The 9,682-nt window shown below is 57.1% G+C and overlaps 1 protein-coding gene across 1 annotated transcript; it reads left to right on the top strand.

Moving 5' to 3' along the window:
* The first annotated feature begins 692 nt into the window (after nt 1–692).
* MEN1 (menin 1) lies at nt 693–9,024 on the top strand. The gene is made up of 10 exons (XM_075939245.1): nt 693–842; nt 1,252–1,711; nt 2,041–2,249; nt 3,607–3,735; nt 4,764–4,804; nt 5,771–5,858; nt 6,107–6,243; nt 6,553–6,691; nt 6,895–7,065; nt 7,327–9,024. The coding sequence occupies exons 2-10, from the start codon at nt 1,270–1,272 to the stop codon at nt 7,771–7,773; spliced, it is 1,803 nt and encodes a 600-aa protein (XP_075795360.1). The 5' UTR covers nt 693–842; nt 1,252–1,269; the 3' UTR covers nt 7,774–9,024.
* Nucleotides 9,025–9,682: the final 658 nt, after the last annotated feature.

The following is a 9,682-nucleotide window of genomic DNA, read 5'->3' as shown; positions in this document are numbered from 1 at the left end:
AACTGCAGCTGCTGTCTGGTGTGCTGGGGGTGCTGTGATACTGCAGGGAGAGGGGCTTGCAGTTGTGTGGGTGCTGTGACAAGGGAGGCTTGACAGAACTGCACTTTTGCAACCCTGCCCAGTCCTGTCCTCCAGGGAAAGCAGGGGCACAAATAGGCTGTAGCTTGCTCTGAGATCACCCAGTACATCCATGATGACATTAGATACCCTCCCTTACGCTGTACTTCCTGCCTCCCAAAGTGGGACACTGCTGCAGGGAAGCCCACAGTACCTGGGTCAACTTGGGCCAGGGCAGCTGGGGCAAGTGGATGACATCATTAAAAATCCCACAATGCTTTGGGCCTGAAGATTTAGAAAAAGTAAAAGCTCCAGAATCCCGCTGGTGCAAACAGCTCCTGGAATGCCCCAGCTGGGGTGAGCCATGCTGAGGAAGGGCTGTAGTTCCTGGAAAGACTACACGTTCCAGAATGCACTGCCCGGAGAACTACGACTCCCAGCATGCATCACGGCAGGTGTGTCCTTACAATTCGGGCGCCAATTTTCGTTTCCCATGAGGCGTTGGGGAGCTAGTTAACAGAACTACCAATCCCAACATGCCTTGGGGCATGCTGCTTTCCCTCCCCGGTATCAGACTATATTTCCAATAAGGCACCGGGGCTAGTTGTACATTATCACTCCCAGCATTCCTCGGGGAGATGGCGTGATTGGCTGGCCCGGCTTACTACAATTCCCATCGTGCCCTGCGGAACTGTGGCCCCCATGGTGTCTTGTGGCACTAGCATGGCTACTGTGTTTGTGCCGGGGAAGTGAAGCTGGTGGGGGAGGAGGGGCGGCTGCCTCTGGTAAGGGGGGGGCTGGGGGAGAGGGCCCCGAAAGCAAGTGTGAAAAATTGGGGCACTTTCTTCAGGGGGTGGGGTACAGGCGCTTGTGTGCGCCAATGCCCCTAATAACGGGACGGCTGGTCACCCTAGGTGTGGGGGTGGGAGTTCCTTCTCGGGCAGGTGGGGACAGAGACAGGTGGGGTGGGGGATCTCTTGAGGGGAGAGAGACAGATGCGATGGGGGGGGTTCCCTTTGGATGCAGGTGTGGACAAAGACAGATGGGGTGGGGAGGACCCCCCTTTGGGTGCAGGTGGGGACAGAGACATAGCTCCCAGACTTCAAGCTTCAGCTGTCTGAAGTGACATTGGAAGTGTCCCTCTTCCCCTGGCCCTCTCATCAGCCTCCCCTGATGCTCTTTACCTCTTCCCAGCTGCCCCGGGTGCCCACCATGGGGCTGAAGCCATGGCAAAAGGCCCTGTTCCCACTGCGCTCGGTGGAGGATGTGGTGCGGCTATTCGAGGCAGAGCTGCAGCAGGAACAGCCTGACCTGGTGCTGCTGTCGCTGGTGCTAGGCTTTGTGGAACATTTCCTGGCCGTAAACCGTGTCATACCTACCAATGTGCCAGGCATCAGCTTTGAGCCACGCCCGGGCCCTGAACCCGATAGCCTTACCTATTTCCCTGTGGCTGAGCTGTCCATTGTGGCAGCGCTTTATGCCCGCTTCACTGCCCAAATCCGTGGCGCTGTCGACTTGTCCCTCTACCCCCGGCCTGAGGGCTTCTCCTCTCGCGAACTGGTCAAGAAGGTGTCGGATGTTATCTGGAACAGCCTTAGCCGCTCCTACTTCAAAGACCGGGCCCACATCCAGTCCCTCTTCAGCTTCATCACAGGTAGGGGGCCCACTGGCATGGGGCTGGGGGCAGTATGGCTGGACTGGGGCATCCTGAAAGATCCCAGGTCTTTCTGTGGCCTGCAGCACAGCACCCCCTAGTGATGGGGCATTGGAGTTGGTACTGTGAAGACAGCACCCTCTCCTAAGCCCTGTTGTTTGTAGCATAGCGCCCTCTAGCACCGTGCTGGCATAGGGATCACCACTGACTTCAAGGGAAAGTGCACAGTGGCCCATTGGGATCAGCACTTTCAGAAGAGAGTACCCTCTACTGAGCCCCAAGCTGTTTCTTGCAACACAGCGCCCCTTAATGCGGTGTTTTCTTTGCAGGCACTAAGCTGGACAGCTCAGGGGTGGCTTTTGCTGTGGTGGGGGCCTGCCAGGTGCTGGGGCTGCCTGATGTGCACTTGGCGCTCTCGGAGGACCATGCCTGGGTGGTGTTTGGCCGGGATGGTGAGCAGACGGCCGAAGTGACCTGGCACGGCAAAGGCAACGAAGATCGGCGTGGACAGACTGTGAATGCTGGTGTGGCGGAGAGAGTAAGTGAGGGCAGGCTGTGAGCCTGTGAGGGGCTGGGGGGTTACAGTGAAATGTAGCTGCCGGGGGAGGTGAGGCTGTGGGGGGCTGTGAGATGTAGTGGGGAGCGTGCTGGGAGAATAGTCTTGGGGTCTGTGCAGAATTGGGGCTATCTATTTGGATCAGAAAACTGCTGTGCAAGTTCCCTTGTGCTTTAACCTTAGGAACTGGTGCAGCTGGTAACCTGTAACTGATCAGCATGAGATAAGGTCCCCCCCCATTAGGTGGGGTGCTGTTCAGACCCCAGCTGAGATTGGAGGCTTCTGTCTCATTCTGGGGTGTAATTCATCCCAGTGAGGGACAGTGTTGAAACAGAGCTCTGGATTAGATGTGAGTTAAAAACATTTTGAGTGACACAGAGATTGTGAATGAGTACAATATCGTCAGAAATGGCTACAAGGGAAACAAAGATAAAGCGCTTTCTAACAACTAAATGTAACAAGCTGGACTTAGTTCAAGGTAAAATTCTTACCACATGGTCCCAGCAATGGGGCTGCCCCAGGAATCTTGCAGAAAACCAGTTCTTTTGTCTTCTCGGGTATGAGAGAGAGCAAGCACTGGCGTGTGTGTGCCCCTCACTTTCCTAGTCCAGGCCCCCTTTGAAATACACTGTCCTGAGGTTATCCCTACACAGTTCCTTCCCACTGTGAGGATGCAGCCAAGAGGGTCTTGTGGTTAAAGAGGTTCCGTGTTGTTTACTAAAACTCAGAGTGCTTTGTTCTTGCACCAAAGATCGGCACTTGTGTGGCGACTGACAGGAAGCTCTGGTCCCACCTGGCCTTAGAGGAACAGTGTCCCTCTCCCTCATCACATTTGTTGTAATTTATGCTTGTGTTCATTATTCTCCATATAGGGCTGCTCCACACATCTTGCCATGGTATTACTTAGGAGGCACCTTTTTCTTCTCCAGTGATACCTCACAAGGCACATTTGATACGATTATTACATTTGTGTGCAGAATGTAAATACGTTTGGTCACCAGCCCTCTTGGACCAACCACTGCTCATACCGAGATTGGCACTCACCTGCCTTGGACTAGGCATCGCTTGTACCCTGGCTAAGATCAACACCCCACCCGTGGTGGGACCAGATACTGCTTAGACCCCAGCTTAGATGGGGATAAGGTGTGCATCAGGCCAGGACCTCCTCTGAAGAGCTCACAGCTGAAATAGAGGCCTCGAGGGGAAGGGACTAGGCAGAGCTGGGGATAGAACCCAGGAGTCCTGGCTCCTACCACCACCCCTATGGTCTGGGCCAGCTGTGGGGCTTTTGGGGTAGGTTGGCCAAGATACCTCACTCACCTACTCCTGTCCCCCACAGAGCTGGCTGTACCTGAAGGGTTCGTACCTGCGCTGTGATCGGCACATGGAAGTGGCCTTCATGGTGTGTGCCATCAACCCTTCCATTGACCTGCACACCGATAGCTTGGAGTTGCTGCAGCTGCAGCAGGTGGGACGTGCCCCCTCCCCATGTGTGCATCTAGTCCTCTTCCCCCTGTGCACAGCCCCATGTCTGCTCCATCCCCAGGCCCATCAGCTTCCTCTCCCACCCCACAGGGCCTCTTCCAACTTGCTCCAACTTCCAACTGGAATGTGTCCAATCCAGGGTGTAGCTGCAGGTGGACCAGAGTCAGCCATGGCCCACCCACTGCCTTAGTATCCAGGCCTACCCACCCCCAGTCCTGGCTCGGGTCCCAAAAGGGAGGCTTTTCCCTCACTGCCTGGTGCTCCAGCTGGGCCTGGAGAATGGAGTTGGTGGTTAGCCCTGCTCTGCTTGCCCAACATTCCTGCCAGGGAGTGGAATTGAGGGCTTATAAGCCCCTGATCCTGTTAGGCAGCTGGAGTACCAGAGCCGGGACAAGCCCTGGTGCTCTAACATGCTCCCCGCCAGGAGCAGGGGGCAGCCAACGTGGGACAAGCCCCATTCCAAACTCTGCATCTGGGTGGGCAGAGAAGGGCATGCCCAGACCCTGCTCACCACTGGGAGGATCAGCCAGAATGGGATGGATCTCCATGTCCTGACCTCACTCAGAGCTCCAAGAGTGGGAGCAGAGCAGGGCAAGCTCCCATACTCCGATCCTGCTCCCCACTGGGAGCACTGGGCAGCGTAGCAAGGCAGGCCCCAATCCCTCTCTCCAGCAGAAGCACTCCCTGGGGAATCCCTGAGTGGAGCCCCTGGCCAGTGTAGCTATCCCTTCCTTCCCCCCCCCCCCCATGGCCTTCTGGAGGGAGAGAGGTGGACCCATCATTGCCTGCTCACCTTAAGTCAGGGCCTACCTCCTTGTCTTATTCTGGCTATGCCACTGCTCCAGTCCCTTCTGCACCCCTCCATGTTCATCCATTTGTCTGTTCCTCTGCTGTGCACACCTCTCCCTTCCACTGGGAAATTATCCGCAGGGGGCATGGGGCTTACCCTCCTGTTCCTGCCCCCCCATGACTCTGTGTCCTCAGCAAGCCACCTTTCCCATTTCCTTGCAGCGCCTCCTGTGGGTTCTCTACGACATGGGGCACCTGGAGAGGTCAGTATGGCTGGTGTTTGAAGCCACAGTTTGGGGAGGGGAGTCGGGGGCTGGGAGTCTGGACTCCTGGGTTCTATCCCAGTTCTGGGAGACGGGGCAGCTTTGGACTTCAGCTGTCACCCCTGAATCCCTCTGTTTTTCCATTGTCAGGGGGATAATTAGGCTGGGCCAGTGAGGCGGTTTTATTTTGATAGTTCTGAGAGCTAAGCTTGATGTTGATTTTTTTTTTAAAGCATTTTTCCTGGTTTTATTGGTTTTTAAACATCACTGTTCGGGGGACATTCTCGGGGGTCAGATGGTTATTTAGTGAGAGGAGATGTTGTGATGGCCAAAGTCAGCAGCTTTGTACTTGTTACCTGGTTCTGTCCGGTGTCGGAGGCTCCAAGGGAAACACCCTTCAGGCGGGCGTGCTTTGCTGACTTGTCTGGTCTGTAAATGTTAGTTAATAGCAAGGGAAGTGGTTCTCATTGCTTTGTGTGCTATGAAATCAGCCTTCAACATTAGGAGTCCCTCTAGCCATAGGGCTGGTGACCCTGCCCTTCGTAGAGCACTGGGAGGGAGGCAGGAGTGGTGATGGAGGTGTTCTTTAGTAGAGCTCAGCAACCCGACCTGAGCTCGATGGGGCCCACTCAGGACCAGGTTGGCTCCCTCCTCATGCCATGGGGCTGGCTGTACTCACTTCCTGCTAGTCACTGTGCTATATGTGCCAAAGGGTTGGGGTGCAGTGCTTGTGGCATAGAAGGGGACAGTATTGGAAGGAGTCAGTGCATGGGTCTTATCCAGCACCCCTTGAAATCACTGGGCCTTTTGCCTTCTGCTGCCTTGTGGTGCACCGCCCCTAAGTGCCAGGCATTGCAGTGCTGCCACAGTGCTGGCTGTCAGAGTCAGGATAGAAGGTCTCTTTTCCCAATTCCAGCTGCCTGTTTTCCCGGGGTAACACTCCTGTCCACTCTGCTGCTCTGGCAGGTACCCGATGGCGCTGGGTAACTTGGCTGACTTGGAGGAGCTGGAGCCGACACCAGGCAGACCAGACCCCCTCTCCATCTACCATAAGGTGACAGAGTACAAGACTGGAATTGCTGGGGCTGTGAGTTGGAATTGAGGGACACTAGCAGAGCTGTGGGGGGAAACCCAGAGCTGGGATGGCAGGGAGGGACTGTGGACCAGGCTTGAGGGGCATTGGTAGAGTTGGGTGGAGCTGGGATCCCAAGGGATTTATGGCTGGGATGTAATATGTGAAAGGTAAATGTTCTGATACTTTGGTGGGAACGGCCTTTTATTCTCTCCCTCCTCCCCCTGCAGGGCATCAACTCAGCCAGAAAGTACTACAACAATGAGCACATCTACCCTTACATGTACCTGGCCGGCTACCACTGTCGCAACAAAAATGTCAAGGAGGCACTGGAGGCCTGGGCTGATACAGCCACTGTCATCCAGGAGTGAGTGCCTGGGGAGGCCCCCTACGGCCCCCAAACCTTCCCTTTGCTAGGGCCTGGCTGGCCACTAGCCCGGGCAACTGCTGGCCTAAAAATGAGGCTGCAGCTATTCATGTCTGGGAGGGAGATGTGGGACTTTCCCCTCTGAGGCGCTGGCTCTGATCTTGCCCCATACCTGGGAACTGGCTGGCACTGGGGAAGTGAGAAACAAGGGACGGCTTAAGCCTGGGAGAATGGGACATGGGGCCTTTCCCCTCTAGAGGGTGCTGGCCCCAGCTGCTAACTTCCTGGTCCTGTCCTGTCCTCTCCCAGCTATAACTACTGCCGGGAGGATGAGGAGATCTATAAAGAATTCTTTGATGTGGCCAACGATGTGGTTCCCAACCTGCTCAAGGAGGTGGCCAACCTGGCAGAGCCACCTGAGGAAAAGGGTCCTGGGGAGAGAGGAGAGGTGAGGCGGGTACTGGGCTGGGCCCTTGGGGCTGAGCACCAGTGAGGGCCGGAGGGGCCAGGGCGGGGGGATGCCACACTGGAGGGACCAGGGGGTTGGACCGGGGAGGGAGGAATGCCAGGCTGGAGGGACTGGGGAGATGTGGGGGGATGCTGGGCTGGCATGCTGGGTCCCTGGAAGACACTAACTCTCTCCCTATTCAGGGGTCCCCAGTGCAGGCTGGAGGTTCGGCCCTGCAGGACCCCGAGTGCTTCGCACACCTGCTGCGCTTCTATGATGGCATCTGCAAGTGGGAAGAAGGCAGCCCCACACCTGTGCTGCATGTGGGCTGGGCCACGTTCCTAGTGCAGTCCCTGGGGCGCTTTGATGGACAGGTGAGGGGTGATGGGGGCAGGGCTAGGCCTGGGAGCAGTTGTGAACCCGGGTTGGGATTGTGGGGGTTTTGTGCTGGGTTTTGGAGGGTTGGGAGACCCTGCCAGATTTGAGGGCTCATGTCTGGGGGTCCCTGCTGGATTTGGGAACTCAGGACTGGATGTGTCAGCAGGGCAGGGGCCTTAGGGTTGGGCTCTGGGGAGACTGGGGTGTGGCAGTAGCTATAGGGTGCAGGTCCCACCACTGACTCCCTCCCCTTCCAGGTGCGCCAGAAGGTGACTATTGTGGCACGAGAGGCGGAGGCCAATGAGGATGATGAGCAGGGCAGCGAGGATCCCCGTGAAGGGCGCCGGCGTGGACCCCGCCGCGAGTCCAAGCCTGAGGAGCCCCCCCTGCCCAAAAAGGCCCCTGAGCGGCGGCGCCCCAGCTCAGGCCAGCGACCAGACAAGCCCCCTGCAGGAGAGAAGGAGGAGGGGGGAGCCCCAACCCCAGGGGCACCCCCTGCACCCCCACCTGAGGGCCCTGTCCTCACTTTTCAGAGTGAAAAGATGAAGGGTATGAAGGAGCTGCTTGTGGCTGCCAAGATCAACTCGAGCGCTATCAAGCTGCAGCTCACGGCCCAGTCCCAGGTGCAGATGAAGAAGCAGAAGGTGTCAGCTCCAAGAGACTATACCCTGGCCTTCCTCAAACGCCCCCGCAAGTCCCTCTGAGTCTCACAGGGGCACTGAGCCACAGAGCTGTCCCCTGCCAGTTTCTGAAGGGCTGCACCTCAGGTGGGGGAGGAATTGTTGCCTTTACTTGAGAGACGGGGGTAGTGCTTCCCCATCCTCAAGTGCAGGCCTCACCCCTGTTGGAGGGGAGAGGGGGCTCTGTGGGGTGGATGCTGAGATGGGGGAGCAGCTCTAATATTCCCCCCCTTTTGTATTCCAGAGACAGGAGCTGTTGTGGCCTCAGCTCCCCCCTCCCCCCCCCCCCGAGCTGTGGAGTTCAGAGGTGATGAGTTCTGTGCATTCTCCACGTCTCTGAGGGACCTGTAGGAGTTAGGTGGAGGAGCCCTTTGAGCCAGTTTATGGGGGTTCCCTCTACCCTGCACCTCTTCTGCTGGCGGGATACAGCCCTGGGTGCAGTATCACCAAAATACCCACCCCGAGACAGCCTGTGTCCTGCCCATGGGCCAGATGGGAGCCCATGCCTCCCTGGAGGACAAGGAAGTTGTATCCCTTTTTGTGTCCTGAGCCAGTGCTGGGTGTGGGTGGGAAGAAGGGTTAGCAGCTGACTTTGATTTTTCCCAAAGTTGGCTGCTGCATCCTTGTTAAGCAGGGACAGGGTCCTGAGCTTCAAAGGCATCTTCCAGCCCTACCCAAAGCTCTGGGTAGTTGCAACTGTTTGGGGTGGTGGGGGGTTTTGTACTTCCTCCCCCTGGAGTTTATCATGTGAACTTCTGCCAGTTGTGTTCTGTCCCCCTGTTCTCCTGGTCACGCTTCCTCTCCCTTCCATGCAATCATGTTCTCAACAACAGCCTTTATGCTGAGAGCGCTAGACCTGCAGTAAGGGTAGGGTCGGATAGCAGGGGGAATGTTAGCACACCACAGCCATGGCGGAATAACAGAGAAAGCCAATGGGAATACTGGACAATTGTAAATCCTGCTAAACAAGCCCCAGCAGAGCCATGGCAAACGCATCTGGAAGGGGGGGGGCGCTACCTCTAAGGCACAGCTTAGGCAAAGAGCTATAGAGGTTGTGCAGACTGGCAGCCGAAGACCCCACTGTCTCAGGAGTTGCACTGAAGTGCCATGGGGGTCAGAGCAGGGTTGGGCGCCATTAGAAGGGGCGGGGAGGATGGGGCTGGGCTGGGACAGCTTTGGCAGCACTGAGATAAACAGCTCTGGGGGGGTCATGTCTACTACATGTGTATTTTTAGTTGCATGAAGGGTTAATAAAAATGGTTTTAAAATAACCTGCCCCTACTGGCTGGTTTGGTTATTGCAGATGCTGGCTCCCTCTTGGGAGCTGGCTGTGGGGAGAGTTACTGGCTACTCCAGCCCTGGCCTTTCCCAGCAGAGGTGCTGTGGGGGGAGGAAGGTGAGCTCCCATGTACCCTGGGTCTGGCCTTTCCCAGCAGGGGTCACTGTGGGAAGCGGGGCAAATGGCCCCTGCAAGGAGCCCCCTCCTTTCTTCCTCACCTCAGCCCCCTGCCAGTCTCACAGCCCTCAAGCCTAGCCAAGCTGGTTTCCCTGCTGCCTTTGCTGAGGGCTTGGCTGGTGCAGGGCCTGAGTGTGCTTCTAGCCTGCGGGGCTCCCTGCGGTGCCCAGGAGGGGGCTGGGAGAAAGGCCTCTGGAGCAGCTCTGGGCAGGCTCTGCGGCAGGTGCTCTGCTCTGGCTGTCACAAGCCATCAGTGCTGTGTGCAGGGAAAGCGAATGTGGTATTGCCCCCGGTGGGGAAGGGGGGGCGTTGGGAGGTGCCTACTGCTCAGCTCAGAGCAGTGTGTGGGGGAGGGGAGGGGGTTGTAGGCAGGCTCTGATGCCACGAGCCTATGTGTGTGGGGGGGTGACCGTATGCTGGGTTTATCCCAGTGCAAAACATTGGGGGGGGGGGTCTCAGATCTGGGTCCGGACTCCC

This window comes from Pelodiscus sinensis, chromosome 11, assembly GCF_049634645.1.
Source record: "Pelodiscus sinensis isolate JC-2024 chromosome 11, ASM4963464v1, whole genome shotgun sequence".
Lineage (NCBI taxonomy): Eukaryota > Metazoa > Chordata > Testudines > Trionychidae > Pelodiscus > Pelodiscus sinensis.
Note: the sequence above shows the minus strand (reverse complement) of the source record. Positions and strands in the feature narration are given on the sequence as shown.